We start from the raw sequence: 19,234 nt of genomic DNA, 5'->3' as shown, positions 1-19,234 counted from the left end.
GCAGTGAACACACACAACTTTTCCCACCAAAACTACACATTCCTCTGTCCCATGTTCTCCTGCATCTTGAAATCTCCCTCCTACACTCTGCTGCCCATAAACGTGACACCTATAACACCGCAGTGTATTTGGCACATAAGCTCTAACAGAATAACTCATCTATCCTAACATTACTTTGTCGGCTAAAGATTCTGGATCAATGCTTGAAAGAACAGACTGCCCAAAGCAGCTATAGCCTTTAACATATTCTTACCTCTTTGTTGATTGATATCCATTGAATTTTAAAAGGGAGAAAGTGTCAAACAACACAGCCATTTGCACAAATATGAAAAGGCATATAACATTATTACACCCCTACATATATACAATACAACATGTATTGTGTATATATAGGCTTTACTCAAAGCCAGTGGCTTGTCGATAGTAAAGATTTAAAAAAGTAAGGGGCCTAAACAGCTGCCATGGGGAATTCCTGATTCTACCTGGATTATGTTGAAGAGGCTTCCATTAACCTTTTGAAGCGTAAGTTCTAAATATTAATAACGACCCTTAAAGCGTGAGTTCTTTTTGCACGCGTTACCAGAATTATATGCTGCTGTTCTAGAATTTGATTGCTGCATTTTGCTGCTATTCTCTGCACCCCTCATTGTATCAATACCACAATGTCTGCTTCATGAGGCTTTATAAAACATTCTTCCTATAGTAGTAGCAGTGAGTATCTATAGTATTATTGATAATTATATAATTATTATCTGTAAGAGGCTTTGGTATTAATCTGTCTGCGTGTGTGGCTGCGTGTGTGAGATAGGGCGGTACAATAGTGGCATACAAAAAGTGAGAGCGGGGTATGAACATGTATTACATATGCCGACCATGGCTAAGGCCGGGAAAGGCTGGCATCCTAAATACTATTTCTTCATTTTGAAAAATGTTTTTCATTTATCACCACTGGACGTGTAGCCTACAGATGCCTGACTCGTCACCAAGCAAGGAAGATTTCTCATAAAATGCGGTGAGCATTATGGCTTGGATAGGTTTTAGCCTGGTTGAGGCGGAGGATAATGAGAACAGGGTGGTGGACAAAGTCCTGTAAGCAACAAAGTGAGGTAGTTTGTGCGTGCAATCAGACTGACTGGTGTGCATGTGTAATTAGCTATATTCTGTGCAGAGACTGTGGCATGAGTAAAGCGAGGTTGTAGATATAATTGGTTATCAAATACTATGGAGCTACACAGGATTATCTAGGTTTATACTTTGGCGCCATCTACAGGCTGAATGTTACGTTGGTGGACCAGTTATCGCTCTCCTTCCAAAACGTGGTTACATATACACTGCTCAAAAAAATAAAGGGAACACTTAAACAACACAATGTAACTCCAAGTCTATCACACTTCTGTGAAATAAAACTGTCCACTTAGGAAGCAACACTGATTGACAATAAATTTCACATGCTGTTGTGCAAATGGAATAGACAACAGGTGGAAATTATAGGCAATTAGCAAGACACCCCCAATAAAGGAGTGGTTCTGCAGGTGGTGACCACAGACCACTTCTCAGTTCCTATGCTTCCTGGCTGATGTTTTGGTCATTTTTGAATGCTGGCGGTGCTTTCACTCTAGTGGTAGCATGAGACGGAGTCTACAACCCACACAAGTGGCTCAGGTAGTGCAGCTCATCCAGGATGGCACATCAATGCGAGCTGTGGCAAGAAGGTTTGCTGTGTCTGTCAGCGTAGTGTCCAGAGCATGGAGGCGCTACCAGGAGACAGGCCAGTACATCAGGAGACGTGGAGGAGGCCGTAGGAGGGCAACAACCCAGCAGCAGGACCGCTACCTCCGCCTTTGTGCAAGGAGGAGCAGGAGAAACACTGCCAGAGCCCTGCAAAATGACCTCCAGCAGGCCACAAATGTGCATGCGTCTGCTCAAACGGTCAGAAACAGACTCCATGAGGGTGGTATGAGGCATTTGGCATTTGCCAGAGAACACCAAAATTGGCAAATTCGCCACTAGCGCCCTGTGCTCTTCACAGATGAAAGCAGGTTCACACTGAGCACGTGACAGACGTGACAGAGTCTGGAGACGCCGTGGAAAACGTTCTGCTGCCTGCAACATCCTCCAGCATGACCGGTTTGGCGGTGGGTCAGTCATGGTGTGGGGTGGCATTTCTTTGGGGGGCCGCACAGCCCTCCATGTGCTCGCCAGAGGTAGCCTGACTGCCATTAGGTACCGAGATGAGATCCTCAGACCCCTTGTGAGACCATATGCTGGTGCGGTTGGCCCTGGGTTCCTCCTAATGCAAGACAATGCTAGACCTCATGTGGCTGGAGTGTGTCAGCAGTTCCTGCAAGAGGAAGGCATTGATGCTATGGACTGGCCTGCCCGTTCCCCAGACCTGAATCCAATTGAGCACATCTGGGACATCATGTCTCGCTCCATCCACCAACGCCACGTTGCACCACAGACTGTCCAGGAGTTGGCGGATGCTTTAGTCCAGGTCTGGGAGGAGATCCCTCAGGAGACCATCCACCACCTCATCAGGAGCATGCCCAGGCATTGTAGGGAGGTCATACAGGCACGTGGAGGCCACACACACTACTGAGCCTCATTTTGACTTGTTTTAAGGACATTACATCAAAGTTGGATCAGCCTGTAGTGTGGTTTTCCACTTTAATTTTGAGTGTGACTCCAAATCCAGACCTCCATGGGTTGATAAATTGGATTTCCATTGATTATTTTTGTGTGATTTTGTTGTCAGCACATTCAACTATGTAAAGAAAAAAGTATTTAATAAGATTATTTCTTTCATTCAGATCTAGGATGTGTTGTTTAAGTGTTCCCTTTATTTTTTTGAGCAGTATATATAAACTTCAAGTATTACTAACTATACAGTATATTCCTAGGAAAAGTCTATGTAAATTAACAAACCAAATCGTACTCTTCGGACTACAGATTAGGCTAAATTTGTTGGCTAGGGAAAATATTATTTGATTGAAATAATCAAATCATATTTCCACTAGCCAACAACCATTTGGCCAAATGATAAAACATAATTGCTAGAATGCATTAGAAATCAAGTAATAACAAAAGTTGATTACATACTTTTCTTTTTCATTTCAGAAATGTAGCCCAGGAGTCCATTTCCAGGGGTATTATTTTTATTCAGCTTATAAACTTCTCCTGTGTTTGCCTCTCATTTATTGATAAATCCCCCATCATAGTAATATTTCCTCCATCATATCCCCCCACGATACCTTCCCCCATTTCCAGCACTCATGCACCTGAAATGACCCCCCCCTAGATTTGTAATATGCTGAAAAGTGGCCAAACTAAATTGATATTTTCTGGGCAATGGGCGGAGCCATCTTTGACTTTGTTTATTTGCCTCTTATGTTGGTTCAAAACAACTGGGAACTCTGAAAAATACAAGGTAAATTCATGACATCAGTGATCTTCAGGTCGGAAAGTTGGAGGTATAGAAAGAGCCCAGAGTTGGAATTCCGAATTGGATTACCGTTCAAATCTATGTTTCCCAGTCTGAGCTCATTTTTTTCAGAGATCACAGTTGTTTTGAAATCACTGAAGTTGGAGATTTCCGAGTTTCCAGTTGTTTTGAATGCGGCATTACATTAGTCCCTTTACATTAGTCTCTTGTGCTCACCAGATATGTGGGATATTGTAAACTGTAAAATCATTCCAAACAATGTCAAAATGACTTTGTAATGTTATCTACCCACTAAATAAAACCCACAGATATTATAGACAATAATTCTGATCATAAAGTACTTTTAAGATCTTCATGGGGGTCATATTGAGGTCATTTTGACCATAATCCAGCGGCTACACAATTTTTGGGGGAACTTTGTGATAGAGCATCACATTTCACACACAACTAGGGCATGTCGAAAGATGTATATTTGGCTTTTGTGTCATTGCAGATTTTGTCCATTACCACCCTGGTGGCCATTTGGGGTTTCCACTAAATAGCACAGCCACAAAGTCAAAATTAATGAAAACAAAGATTATCTTTTTGGTCTTAATTTAAGGTTAGGGTTAGGCGTAAGGTTAGCAGTGTGGTTAAGGTTAGAGTTACATGCTGACCACACCAGCTGCGTTGCGTGCGCGAGCATTGAAAATAAATGTACACATACATGTTATTCAATAATTTCATCCAAACTGCTCATGCGCGTCAACAAGCGCTGCAAATCCCGTATCTCCCATCTCCTCATTGGTTTTTAGGAGCATATACCAACGTGGGTGATTGAAAGATGAATGAGGTCCACACTCCAGTCCAGTTGGTTGCAGTAATGCAACTTAGAGTTGATTGCAAACAGCCATATAAAACCCACAGAAGAAGAAGACTGAACAAGGAGAGATTGCTAGAAACGAACTGTTTTCCATTTTATTTGTAGATTCATTGTTGGAGTAGAGAACACATTTTGTGTGACAAAATGGGTTGATATTCTACAAAGATCCAGCAAAAAAGGACCTTGTACAGTTCAGGTAAAATAACAACCAAATGTTTATATTGCAGGACAAATTAGCTAGCAACTGCGAGCTTGCTAGCTAAATATCCATGAATGTTTTAAATGTGTTTCGACCTGTCTGGTGTGGATGGACAAAATCAACATGCGCGCGATGTTGCACTCATGTGGCCGGTGTACTCAGCATGTTGGGTTTAAAATGACATTTTAAGAAGATACATTTTAGAAATAGGCAGGGTTTATAACATTGTGGCTATGGTAACTAGTGACAACCACTGTATGGGGACATATTGGACAGGATTCCAATGGCCATATCTCTCTCTGTGCAGCAAACACTGGACAAGCCAGAAGCTTCACAGATTAAAATTATTTTAAAGCAGATTGACAAACCTCTAAAGTTGATTTCCAAATTGTATAAAGGGTTGATAGAGGCTTTTCCCGATGACACAAAACATGTAAAACAAAAATGTGAGGAAGAACTGGGAGACACTACTGATGATGATGAATGGATACAGATATGTTTGAATGCCTAGCCATGTTCATACAATCTCAGTCATAAATTACTGTAGTTTAAGACCATCCATAGAACGTACTATTTGCCTATGAAACGGAATATCAAGCACTCAGAAATGTAATTCCTCTGCTGGAGGTGTAAAACACAAAAGGGGCCATACAGTGAATTCGGAAAGTATTCAGACAATTTAACTTTTTCCACATTTTGTTACGTTATAGCCTTATTCTAAAATAGATTAAATAAATATTGTTCCTCCTCAATCTACACACAATACCCCATAATGGCGAAGTTAAAACAGGTTTTTATAAATGTTTGCAAATGTATTAAAAATAAAAAACAGAAATACCTTATTTACATAAGTATTCAGACCCTTTGCGATGAGACACTAAATTGAGCTCAGGTACATCCTGTTTCCATTGATCATCCTTGAGATGTTTCTACAACTTGATTGGAGTCCACCTGTTGTAATTTCAATTCATTGGACATGATTTGGAAAGGCACACACCTGTCTATATAAGGTCCCACAGTTGACAGTGCATGTCAGAGAAAAAAACAAGCCACATGATTGTGTCGAGGCACAGATCTGGAGAAGGGACACCAAAACATTTCTGCAGCATCGAAGGTCCCAAGATCACAGTGGCCTCAAACCATTCTTAAATAGAAGACGTTTGGAACCACCAAGACTCTTCCTTGAGCTGACTGGCCGCCCGGCCAAACTGAGCAATCGGGGTAGAAAGGCCTTGGTCAGGAAGGTGACCAAGAACCCAATGGTCACTCTGAAGGAGCTCCAGAATTCCTCTGTGGCGATGGGAGAATCTTCCAGAAGGACATCCATCTCTGCAGCACTCCAACAATCAGGCCTTTATGGTAGAGTGGCCAGACGGAAGCCACTCCTTCGTAAAAAGGCACATGACAGCCTGCTTGGAGTTTGCCAAAAGGCTCTGAAGACTCTCAGACCATGAGAAACAAGATTCTCTGGTCCGATGAAACCAAGATTGAACTCTTTGGCCTGTATGCCAAGCGTCACATCTGGAGGAAACCTGGCACCATCCCTACGGTGAAGCATGCTGGTGGCAGCATCATGCTGTGGGGATGTTTTTCAGCGGCAGGGAATGGGAGACTAGTCAGGATCGAGGGAAAGATGAACGGAGCACAGTATAGAGAGATCCTTGATGAAAACTTCCTCCAGAACGCTCAGGACCTCAGGCTGGGGCGAAGGTTCACCTTCCAACAGGACAATGACACCAAGCACACAGCCAAGACAACACAGGAGTGGTTTTGGGACAAGTCTCTGAATGTCCTTGAGTGGCCCAGCCAGAGCCCAGACTTGAACCCGATTGAACATCTCTGGAGAGACTTGAAAATAGCTGTGCAACGATGCTTCCCATCCAACCTGACAGAGCTTGAGAGGATCTGCAGAGAACAATGGGAAAAACTCCCCAAATACAGGTGTGCCAAGCTTGTAGCGTCATACCCATGAAGACTCGAGGCTAGAATCAATGCCAAAGGTGCTTCAACAAAGTACTGAGTAAAGGGTCTGAATACTTATGTAAATTTCATATTTCAGTGTTTTATTTTTAATAACTTAGCAAAAACATGTTTTTTACATTTGTGTTATGGGGTATTGTGTGTAGATTGATGAGGGGAAATAAACATTTAATCAATTGTACAGTAAGGCTGTAACGTAAAAAAATGTGGAAAAAGTCAAGGGGTCTGAATACTTTCCGAATGGACTGTATTTCAATATGTTATGCTCTTGTAAAGGCTAGCCAAATTCTGGGAAAGAGTATGTTATTTTATCTCAGCATGTCTACAGAATCTCCCTTCTCCCTGTTTTTGTTTGCTTGGAAATGTTGATACTGGAGACTGTTATCAGAAGAAACTGTGTCACCTAGCATTTATAGTGGCTAAGAAATGCATTGCCATTAATTGGAAGATTGGTTATCTTCCCACAATGTCACAATGAATGGCAGAAATGTCATGTTATGTGTCACTAGATTAGATTTATTACAAGATTAAGGGTATACTGTGCAACTTTCATAAGGTCTGTATGCCTTATAAGGAGTCTGTATCGAAAACATGCCCACGTCAGGGGAGATACCTGTTTAGGCAATCCCTAGCTTCTAGCTGCTGGGCTGCTCAGTCCTGGCCCTGGGGGTCTGCCGAACTGTTGGTTGTCACTCTGGCCTCGGCCTAACACACCTGAAACCAACAATAATAAATGTTTCACTAAGATACTAAAGCTGAGTGGGATGTGTTGGGTTGGGGTGTTGCAGAGCAATGGACAGTGCTATTAGGCCTAGGATATAAATTACACTGCCCTCCGTAATTATTGGGACAGTGAAGCATTTTTTCTTCTGTTGGCTCTATACTCCCAAAGTTTGGATTTGAAATCAATGAAGTTAAAGTGCTGATGGTCAGCTTTGTTTTGAGGGTATCTTCATCCATATCGGGTGAACCATTTAGAAATTACAGCACTTTTTGTACGTAGTCCCCTTATTTTAGGGGACCAAAAATATTGGGACAAATTTACTAGTATGTGTATTAAAGTAGTAAAAAGTTAAGTATTTTGTCCCACATTTATAGCACGCAATGACTACATCAAGCTTGTTACTCAACACATTTGTTGGATACATTTTCTGTTTGTTTTGGTTGTGTTTCAGATTAATTTCTATCGGGCACAAAATAATGTTAAATAATGTATTGTGCCATTTTGGAGTCACTTTTATTGTAAATAAGAATATAATGTTTCTAAACACTTCTACATTAATGTGGATGCTACCACGATTACAGATCATCCTGAATGAATAGTGAATAATGATGAGTGAGAAAGTTACAGATGCACAAATAAACTCAGCAAAAAAAGAAACGTCTCCTTTTCAGGACCCTGTCTTTCAAAGATAATTCGTAAAAATCCAAATAACTTCACAGATTTTCATTGTAAAGAGTTTAAACACTGTTTCCCATGTTCGATGAACAAGCATGGGGCAGCAGGTACCCTAGTGGTTAGAGCGTTGGACTATTAACCAAAAGGTTGCAAGATCAAATCCCTGAGCTGACAAGGTAAAAATATGTTTTTCTGCCCCTGAACAAGGCAGTTCCTAGGCTGTCATTGCACTGTTCCTAGGCCATAATTGAAAATAAGAATTTGTTCTTAACTGACTTGCCAGGTTAAATAAAGGTAAATATATATTTTTTAAATGAACCATTAACAATTAATGAACATGCACCTGTGGAACAGTCGTTAAGACACTAACAGCTTACAGACCGTAGGCAATTAAGGTCACAGTTATAAAAACTTAGACTTAGGCCTTTCCACTGACTCTAAAAAACACCAAAAGAAAGATGCCCAGGGTCCCTGCTCATCTGCGTGAACGTGCTTTAGGCGTGCTGCAAGGAGGCATGAGGACTGCAGATGTGTCCAGAGCAATAAACTGCAATGTCCGTACTGTGAGACGCCTAAGACAGCGCTACAGGGAGACAGGACGGACAGCTGATCGTCCTCGCAGTGGCAGACCATGTGTAACAACACCTGCACAGGATCAGTACATCCGAACATCACACCTGCAGGACAGGTACAGGATGGCAACAACAACTGCCCGAGTTACACCAGGAATGCACAATCAGTGCTCAGACTGTCCGCAATAGGCTGAGAGAGGCTGGACTGAGGGCTTGTAAGCCTGTTGTAAGGCAGGTATTCACCTGGCAACAACGTCGCCTATGGGCACAAACCCACTGTCGCTGGACCAGACAGGACTGGCAAAAAGTGCTCTTCACTGACGAGTCGGGCTTTTGTCTCACCAGGGGTGATGGTCGGATTTGCGTTTATCTTCGAAGGAATGAGCGTTACACCGAGGCCTGTACTCTGGAGCGGGATCGATTTGGAGTTGGAGGGTCCGTCATGGTCTGGGGCGGTGTGTCACAGCATCATCGGACTGAGCTTGTTGTCATTGCAGGCAATCTCAACGCTGTGCGTTATAGGGAAGACATCCTCCTCCCTCATGTGGTACCCTTCCTGCAAGCTCATCCTGACATGACCCTCCAGCATGACAATGCCACCAGCCATACTGCTCGTTCTGTGCATGATTTCCTGCAAGACAGGAATGTCAGTGTTCTGCCATGGCCAGCGAAGAGCCCGGATCCCAGTCCCATTGAGCACGTCTGGGACCGGAGGGTCAGGGCTAGGGCCATTCCCCCCAGCAATGTCCGCGAACTTGCAGGTGCCTTGGTGGAAGAGTGGGGCAACATCTCACAGCAAAAACGGGCAAATCTGGTGCAGTCCATGAGGAGGAGATGCACTGCAGTACTTAATGCAGCTGGTGGCCACACCAGATACTGACTGTTACTTTTGATTTTGACCCCCCCTTTGTTCAGGGATACATTATTCCATGTCTGTTAGTCACATGTCTGTGGAACTTGTTCAGTTTATGTCTCAGTTGTTGAATCTTGTTATGTTCATACAAATATTTACACGTTAAGTTTGCTGAAAATAAACACAGTTGACAGTGAGAGTTCTTTTTTTGCTGAGTTTATCATACCAAGACATGCGAACCTCTTAGCATTTTATAGACACACAAATATCATAACCCCCCCCCCCCCCCCCCCCCAAAAAAAAAAAAGCTAACCTCCATATTAGATTGTGTAGAAACGGCAAAAATTAGCTTTAGATGCCCCAAAAATTCTGAGGGAGGTTATGTCCCCCCAGTTCTAAAACAAACTTGCGCACCTGGATCTGAGGAACCATTTAAGCAGCTACAGAGTAACTTGCTTGGCCCTAACCACTGTTCCATAATGGCTGTGTGTCAACCTCCCTCTCCTCATGGTGTGCCAGTTGGGGTTGGTGCGCTGTCCAACAGTTGCCTGTCGAATAGCCTCCTGCTGCTCCACCGACAGCGCCATGCCAGCTAGGTGCCCTTGTTTTTTATCAGACAGGGATGACAGGGAGGGTAGCGGTTGTTCTGGCTCAAGTTCAAGGAGCCATGCCATTCCACTGAAAATGCCCTTGTAGAGTGTTGACAGCTGTGTAGAACACATTGTATTGCTAAGATGCTCAAACTTAACTTAATAGCTACACTCACTGACACAGGAGAAACTTTATCCCTCATGCTGGCCCTGACCAAACCGGTTAGTTGCCTCTCACTATAGCTGCATTTTCCACATGGCCAGAGTTATAGAGGTCTTCTCCCTTTTTAATGCTCTTATGCTCATCCTTGAAAAATGCCATAAGTTCTGAAATAAACACCAAAGTCAACATACTGTACAAACAATTACAGTATCGAGGCTAAGTAATACACAAATATTTTTTGATCTACTGCTCTGCTAACTAGCTAGCTAAAGTGTAATCAGTGGCTAGATAAGACAGAGAAAGGGGTCGGGAAGAAGTTTCACACCTCAATTCATTTCAATACATCACATGGATTCTGCATGGATTGGGCACAGGTCTCTGATTGCGCTGGTGAACGGTAGCTGACAGTGTCGACTAGAGATAACGTGCAGGAGCTTCCTACAGGAATTCATAGTCTTGATGAGGTCTTCTCTGTCGCTAAAAGTGGAAGCTCCTCAGAGGAGGAAGGGGAGGACCATCCTCCTCAGTGAATTTCATAAAAAATAAACATAGTGAAACATTAAAGTTATCCTTTTTAGGCAAAACTATACTAAATATATTTGCATGTCACTAAATAATTTATTAAAACACATTGTTCTACAATGAAGGTCTACATTAGCCTCACCAGCACTCTGTAGGGTAGCACCATGGTGTAGCCGGAGGACAGCTAGTTTTCGTCCTCTTCTGGGTACATAGGCAATACAAAACCTAGGAGGCTCGTGCTTGTCACCCCCTTCCATAGACTTACACAGTAATTAGAACAATTTATAGAGGACGTCCTCCAACCTATCAGAGCTCTTGCAGTATGAACTGACATGTTGTCCAACCAATGGAATGTATCAGAGAATTAATCAATGGCAGGTATTGCAACCCAAGTTGCAACCCACCATAAGAATGACCATCGGATGTCCTGGTTTGTGGATCAGCATAGCAGTCCCCCCCCCCCCCCCCCCGGTGGTTTACCCTGGTAGGCTTTCTGAAAGCTGCAAACCACCACAAGAATGGCCAGGGGATGTCCTGGTTGGAGATTGCCGTTGTGGCCCCCCTCTGGTGGTTTACCCTAGTAGGATTTCTGCAAGCTGCCGACCACCACAAGAATGGCCAGGGGATGTCCTGGTTGGTGATCGCCGTTGTGGTCCCCCTCTGGTGGTTTACCCTGGTAGGCTTTCTGCCAACGGAGCAGTCCATCACCAGGATGGGCAGCGGATGTCCAGATTGGGATCGCCGTTCCGGACCCGTCGTCTGGTCGTCCAGGCTGGTAGATCTGGGCAGTAACTTTGGCAGATGTTAACAACACACTCACAAAATATATAATTACATTTCTTTACAAATGAGCGGCATTGTGGCACTAACTGATGGTTGTATGGGGAACTTGTTAATGGCTCTATCACTTCCTAAGTGTCAAAGGAAATTAAATGAAAAGGAATAAAATAATAAACAAAAGATATACAAAATATAGTTACACCTTAATCATCTAATTGGACTGTACAGTATTCTATATACATCCAAGGTCTTGGCAAAATTACCTAATCATGGCATTGTCTAATGTCATTTCTAGGGAATTCCTAATTTGTGGTGTGTTGCTTAGGGTACTATCCTAAGTTGATAACTACATGACAAGCCCACAGCTGTAAGGCACCAGCTTTTATTTGTTAACAAACTATAGGTTTGGCAAGTCGGTTAGGACATCTACTTTGTGAATGACACAAGTAATCTTTCCAACAATTGTTTACAGACAGATTATTACACATATAATTCACTGTATCACAATTCCAGTGGGTCAGAAGTTTACATACACTAAGTTGACTGTGCCTTTAAACAGCTTGGAAAATTCCAGGAAATGATGTCATGGCTTTAGAAGCTTCTGATAGGCTAATTGACATCATTTGTATTTTTTTACGATCCAATACGTAATATGGTACACTTGTCATAATTAGGTTTTAATCCAGAGAGGCTACAATAGTGATCAAGATCTTCAATGAGACTGTGCAGGGATCCAGATTGTGGACTTAAGAAAAAACTAGAGTCATCGGCACACATTGACACTTTTGTTTTTATCCCCCTGGATTTATTGATGGATCCAATTTTAATAGCTAGCATTGCAATGGCCATAATAAATAGATATGGAGACAATGGACAGCCTTGTTTAACTCCTCTTAAAAGCTCAATACTTTCTGATAAGTAACCATTATTTACAATTTTACATCTGGGGTTGCTGTACATAACTTTAACCCATTGTATAAGCGATTCACCAAAATTGAAGTAATCCAGGCATTTATATATAAATTCTAGTCGTACTTTATCAAATGCCTTTTCAAAATCTGCCATGAAGATCAGACCTGTTAAATGTCTGACCCACTGGGAATGTGATGAAAGAAATAAAAGCTGAAATAAATCATTCTCTCTACTATTATTCTAACATTTCACATTCTTAAAATAAAGCGGTGATCCTAACTGACCTAAAACAGGGAATGTTTATAAGGATTAAATGTCAGGAATTGTAAAAAACTGAGTTTAAATGTATTTGGATAAGGTGTATGTAAACTTCTGACTTCAACTGTAAGTTATCCTGTACAAGATTTTGTACCGAATACATTACGTTGTTACAGGTGTCAAGCTTATGGGCATGTGGCAGCAGTGTGTAGGAGGGAGGTTCCTAGGTGTGAGAAGTGTGCAGAAGTGTCCACTTAATTTGAGGGCTGAGGGGATAGGGTGTGGATTTTAAGTGTTTGGAATGCAGACATGGACTTAATGGTCGTTTCTCGCCGAATTGTTCATGTACAGGCCGTCAAATCAAGGGCACTCCTTCGATTTAAAGTTGGGTTTGACGAAAATCTAAAAGTGTAAGTTTGTCACTTTCACGAGGTTGGAGTAATATCATGTTCAACTACATAAGACATTGGCGCGAATGTAGGTTGTGCCTTTAGATTTCAAGAAAATGAACAACTACGGAATCTTTTTTCACTTCTCATATTGACTTCTCAAACCCCGGCATGGTCTGTTTCTCAAGCGTTCCCGGAAGTATCGCGATGTTGCGCCTCTGGGTTTAGAAACTCTGTGGTTTAGCCATAATTATGACTTCGTGGCTGTGGTAACTAGTGACTACCGACCGCTCCAAGTGTGTCTCATATCCGCATGTGGGAGGAGCTGTTTGGGGTGTTGTAGATCTATCTGTAAAGGGGAAAAAATTCAGTGGGAGTGATAGTCAGCGCTTTTGTTTGTTATTGACATATTACAGTTCATATTGATACGACTTGAAATAGCTAGCTATAGCCATGCCTGGAATAGATAAATTACCGATAGAGGAGACATTCGAGGACAGTCCGCAGGTAATATATTTCACGCTATGCTCTGTAGCCTGCTAGCTTTATCTCTCTCGTCTTTGTGCCGTGCAAAAGCGCAGCAAAAGCTAGCCCTGTTAACTCGCTCGAGCAAGCATCAAGAGTTGTCAAATGGCTCAAAAAGTGATAACTGGCCTCGTCATATTTGCCAGCTGTCAATGGTATTATCTATTTATGCAACATTATTAATATCGGCCTTTGCACCACCTGCTAAAAGTATGCACGCTAATGGTTTTCTAGTGAAACACATCACACCCTTGTGTTGATGAACACATAAATGAGCTACTGCCAGGTTACGTAACCATCCTTACTCTAGCTGGCTGGCTACTGTTAGTCTCTGGCAGGGTGCACCACTTTCTCCTGTCTAGGGACGAGGTTGCCTAATAACAAACCACAGAATGTTTAATGAAATTACGTTTGGACATACTCTACCAGTTGTCTGTGTGGTTGGTCCTTCAGCTGGTCGACACTTTTAAAAAATATATATCCACAAGAAATTATTATTCACCCGACTTTTTGGAGCGCATGTACTGAGGTTGAAATTTCTATCACCTGGCACATGCGCAAACAATCCTTACCCCAGGATACTTCAACTGGTGACTATCCGGGAGAATAAAGAAAAGGAGCACTCTGTTGCTGCGTAAATCTGGTAGATTTATTGACGGACAAGTAAACAATCAGATTTATGCAGCAACAAAGTGCTCCTTTTTTTATTATCCTGGATAGTCACCAGTTGAAGTATCCTGGGGTAAGGAATGTTTTGGGGATTTTCAAGTCCCTCAGTCTAGTACCTGATTTCCCCTTTTTACATTTTAGTCATTTAGCAGACACTCTTATCCAGAGCGACTTACAGTAGTGAATGCATACATTTCATACATTTTTTTTTCTGTGCTGGCCCCCCGTGGGAACCAAACCCACAACCCTGGCGTTGCAAACACCATGCTCTACCATCAGAGCTACAGGGAAGGCCTTTTCATTTAAGCTGGGCTGAATCGTGTTTTGTATACCTTCGTTCCATTGATATACAGTACCAGTCAAAAGTTTGGACACACCTACTTATTCAAGGGTTTTTCTTTATTCTTTACTATTTTCTACATTGTAAAATAATAGTGAAGACAAAACTATGAAATAACACATATGGAATCATGTAGTAACCAAAAAAGTGTTAAACAAATAAAAATATATATGAGATCCTTCAAAGCAGCCACCCTTTGCCTCTATGACAACTTTGCAAACTGGAATGGAATGCATTTCAATTAACAGGTGTGCCTTGTTAATTTATGGAATTTCTTTCCTTAATGCATTTGAGCCAATCAGTTTTGTTGTGACATGGTAAGGGTGTTATACAGAAGATAGCCCTATTTGATAAAATACTAAGTCCATATTATGGCAAGAACAGATCAAAAAAGCAAAGAGAAATGACATTCCATCATTACTTTAAGACATAAAGGTCAGTCATTCTGGAAAATGTCAAGAACTTTGAAAGTTTCTTCTAGTGCAGTCCCAAAAACCATCAAGCACTATGATGAAACTGGCTCTCATGAGGACTGCCACAGGAAAGGAAGACCCAGAGTTACCTCTGCTGCAGAGGATAAGTTCATTAGAGTTACCAGCCTCAGAAATTGCAACCCAAATAAGTAACAGACACATCCCAACATCAACTTTTCAGAGGAGACTGTGAATCAGGCCTTCATGGTCGAATTGCTGCAAAGAAACCACTACCAAAGGACACCAATAATAATAAGATACTTGTTTGGGCCAAGAAACACAAGCAATAGACATTAGCCTAGTGGAAATCTGTCCTTTGGTCTGATGAGTCCAGATTTTTGGTTCCAACCTCCTTGTTTTTGTGAGATGCAGATCAGGTGAACGGATGATCTCCGCATGTGTGGTTCCAACCGTGAAGCATGGAGGAGGTGTGATGGTGTGGGGATGCTTTGCCGGTGACACTGATTGTGATTTATTTAGAATTCAAGGCACACTTAACCAGCATAGCCTTCACAGCATTCTGCAGGGATATGCCATCCCATCTGGTTTGTGCTTAGTGGGACTATCATTTGTTTTTCAACAGGACAATAACCCAACACACCTCCAGGCTGTGTAAGGGCTATTTGACCAAAAAGCAGGGTGATGAAGTGCTGCATCAGATGACCTGGCCTCCACAATCACCCAACCTCAACCCAATTGAGATGGTTTGAGATGAGAATCTAAAATATATTTTGATTTGTTTTACACTTTTTTGGTTACTACATGGTTTCATATGTGTTATTTCATAGTTTTGATGTCTTCACTATTATTCTTCAAAGTAGAAAATAGTAAAAAATTAAGAAATACCCTTGAATGAGTAGGTGTGTCCAAACATTTGACTGGTACTGTATATTCATGTCACCAGTCAACTCCATTACACTCAAGTTACTTTAACTTCAACCAGTGAATTCTAGCGATGGCTAGCTATGCTAGTTATTCTACCAGTCTGTCTTAGTGAGTGTTAGCATGCTAATAGCACACCCTGCACATGAAGCTGTTATTTTTTAAGGGGTATGCAGTAGGTTGATAACTATGTCACCAACGTGTGTTGTATCAGACATTTCAAACAACATCCCCAGCTAATGCAATTACAGTCAATGTATTTAATTTAAGAGAATGAACAAGATTTATCAAGGCAACCTTCGGCCTTATTTGACTGGGTGCCAACTGCAGATTTCTGTGTTTTTTTTCATCTGTACCCCCAGTATGATCCATGTGAGCGCAGCGAAAGTTCACTCCGTGAGGAACTAATGTGCAGCGCTGTAGTTGGTCTCCACCGCCTAGCTCACGCAGCAACGCTGCTCTAAGAACAAAGGAATGTTTGGCCAAAAAGATGGTCCGACCACTGAGAGTTGAGCTAATTATCACCATCTATATAGGTGTGAATTGCAGTACATTACCACGTCCCATGTGCTCAGGTAGAAGAGCCTAGTCCAAACAAAGAAAACCATGTTTCAGAGTTGACACGTGCATCCAGGTATAATTGTGTGGGTGTGTCAATTTATTTTAACGACATTATTTACCATGATTTAATACATGTTATTAACAGTGTGCTCCATTTGAAGTAGACATTTAAAATAAACTTTATTACATGAAACAAAATGTTTAGCCTAAGGGCATTTCCATCGAAAAGGACCCATGAGCACCAACATGTAAAGTTCCTAGGAGCATATCAAATTGGGTGTTAAATGAAAGCGAAGAGTCTATGTTTTTGGTAAATGAAGACATACAGTGGGGGGAAAAGTATTTGATACCCTGCTGATTTTGTACGTTTGCCCACTGACAAAGAAATGATCAGTCTATAATTTTAATAGTAGGTCTATTTGAACAGTGAGAGACAGAATAACAACAAAAAAATACAGAAAAATGCACGTCAAAAATGCATGTTAAAATGATTTGCATTTTAATGAGGGAAATAAGTATTTGACCCCTCTGCAAAACATGACTTAGTACTTGGTGGCAAAACCCTTGTTGGCAATCACAGAGGTCAGATGTTTCTTGTAGTTGGCCACCAGGTTTGCACACATCTCAGGAGGGATTTTGTCCCACTCCTCTTTGCAGATCTTCTCCAAGTCATTAAGGTTTCAAGGCTGACGTTTGGCAACTCGAACCTTCAGCTCCCTCCACAGATTTTCTATGGGATTAAGGTCTGGAGACTGGCTAGGCCACTCCAGGACCTCTCAGTCATCTGACTCCATATGCTCTTATTCTCTCCCCATTCACAGTAGAAGCATGAAACAACGTTCTAAAGACTTAACATCTAGTGGAAGCCTTAGGAAGTGCAAAATGACCCCACAGACACTGTGTATTAGATAGGCAATCACTTGAAAAACTACAAACCTCAGATTTCCACACTTCCTGGTTGGATTTTTTCTCAGGTTTTTGCCTGCGATATGAGTTCTGTTATACTCACAGACATCATTCAAACAGTTTTAGAAACTTCAGAGTGTTTTCTATCCAAATCTACTAATAGTATGCATATCCTATGCTTTTCATGCGGACGTCAAAATACTGCCCCCTACCCAAGAGAGGTTAAACAGCTTGAAAAATTCCAGAAAATTATGTCATGGCTTTAGAAGCTTTTGATAGGCTAATTGACATAATTTGAGTCAATTGGAAGTGTATCTGTGGATGTATTTCAAGGCCTACCTTCAAACTCGGTGCCTCTGCTTGACATCATGGGAAAATCAAAAGAAATCAGCCAAGACCTCAGGAAAAAAAATTGTAGACCTTCACAAGTCTGGTTCATCCTTGGGAGCAATTTCCAAATGCCTGAAGGTACCACGTTCATCTGTACAAACAATAGTATGCAGGTATAAACACCATGGGACCACACAGCCGTCATACCACTCAGGAATGAGACGCGTTCTGTCTCCTAGAGATGAATGTATTTTGGTGCAAAAAGTGCAAATCAATCCCAGAACAACAGCAAAGGACATTGTGAAGATGCTGGAGGAAACAGGTACAAAAGTATCTATATCCACAGTAAAACGAGCCTTATATCGACATAACCTAAAGGTTGCTCAGCAAGGAAGAAGCCACTGCTCCAAAACCGCCATAAAAAAGCCAGACTACGGTTTGCAACTGCACATGGGGACAAAGATCATACTTTTTGGAGAAATGTCCTCTGGTCTGATGAAACAAAAATAGTGGATATATTGAAGCAACATCTCAAGACATCAGTCAGGAAGTTGAAGCTTGGTCGCAAATGGGTCTTCCAAATGGACGATGACCCCAAGCATACTTCCAAAGTTGTGGCAAAATGGCTTAAGGACAACAAAGTCAAGGTATTGGAGTGGCCATCACAAAGCCCTGACCTCAATCCTATAGAAAAGTTGTGGGCAGAACTGAAAAAGCGTGTGCGATCAAGGAGGCCTACAAACCTGACTCAGTTACACCAGCTCTGTCAGGAGGAATGGGCCAAAATTCACCCAACTTATTGTGGGAAGCTTGTGGAAGGCTACCCAAAACGTTTGACCCAATTTAAACAATTTTAAAGGCAATGTTACCAAATACTAAGTGTATGTAAACTTGTATGTATGTAAGTGTATGTAAACTTCTGACCCACTGGGAATGTGCTGAAATAAATAAAAGCTGAAATAAATCATTCTCTCTACAATTATTCTGACATTGCACATTCTTAAAATAAAGTGGTGATCCTAACTGCCTTCAGACAGGGAATTTTTACTAGGATTAAATGTCAGGAATTGTGAAACTGAGTTTAAATGTCTTTGGCTAAGGTGTATGTAAACTTCCGACTTCAACTGTATGTACATATAGGTAGAGTTATTAAAGAGACTATGCATAGATGATAACAATAGAGAGTAGCAGCGGTGTAAAAGGGGGAAGGGGGGGCAATGCAAATAGTCTGGGTAGCCATTTCATTAGATTTTCAGGAGTCTTATGGCTTGGAAGTAAAAAACTGTTTCGAAGCCTCTTGGACCTAGACTTGTCGCTCCGGTACCGCTTGCCATGTGGTAGCAGAGAGAACAGAGTATGACTAGGGTGGCTGGAGTCTGACAATTTTTAGGGCCTTCCTCTGACACCGCCTGGTATAGAGGTCCTGGATGGCAGGAAGCTTTGCTCCAGTGATGTACTGGGCTGTACGCACTACCCTTAGTAGTGCCTTGCGGTTGGAGGCCAAGTGGTTGCCATACCAGACAGTGATGCAACAAGTCAGGATGCTGTTGATAGTGCAGCTGTAGAACCTTTTGAGGACCCATGCCAAATCTTTTCAGTCTCCTGAGGGGGAATAGGTTTTGTCGTG

General features: G+C 41.9%; 1 protein-coding gene across 3 annotated transcripts in view; it reads left to right on the top strand.

Annotated features, from left to right (window-relative positions):
* The first annotated feature begins 4,353 nt into the window (after window positions 1-4,353).
* The window catches only part of LOC106582698 (DCC-interacting protein 13-alpha), a 31,046-nt gene continuing 16,165 nt past the window's right edge, over window positions 4,354-19,234 (top strand). Inside the window, exon 1 of one of the 3 annotated variants that reach the window (XM_014166016.3) lies at window positions 4,354-4,500. Coding sequence is in view for 2 of the 3 variants with exons in the window: in XM_014166013.3 (XP_014021488.3) it covers window positions 13,375-13,428 (54 nt within the window). In the remaining variant the exon portion in view is untranslated. Of the gene's footprint in view, window positions 4,501-13,223; window positions 13,429-19,234 lie in introns of those variants that run through there. The other 2 variants (XM_014166013.3, XM_014166014.3) reach the window with 2 other exon arrangements.

This window comes from Salmo salar, chromosome 22 (genome assembly GCF_965601325.2).
Source record: "Salmo salar chromosome 22, fSalSal1, whole genome shotgun sequence".
Taxonomy (NCBI): domain Eukaryota; kingdom Metazoa; phylum Chordata; class Actinopteri; order Salmoniformes; family Salmonidae; genus Salmo; species Salmo salar.
This window is presented reverse-complemented; position numbering and strand designations above follow the sequence as displayed.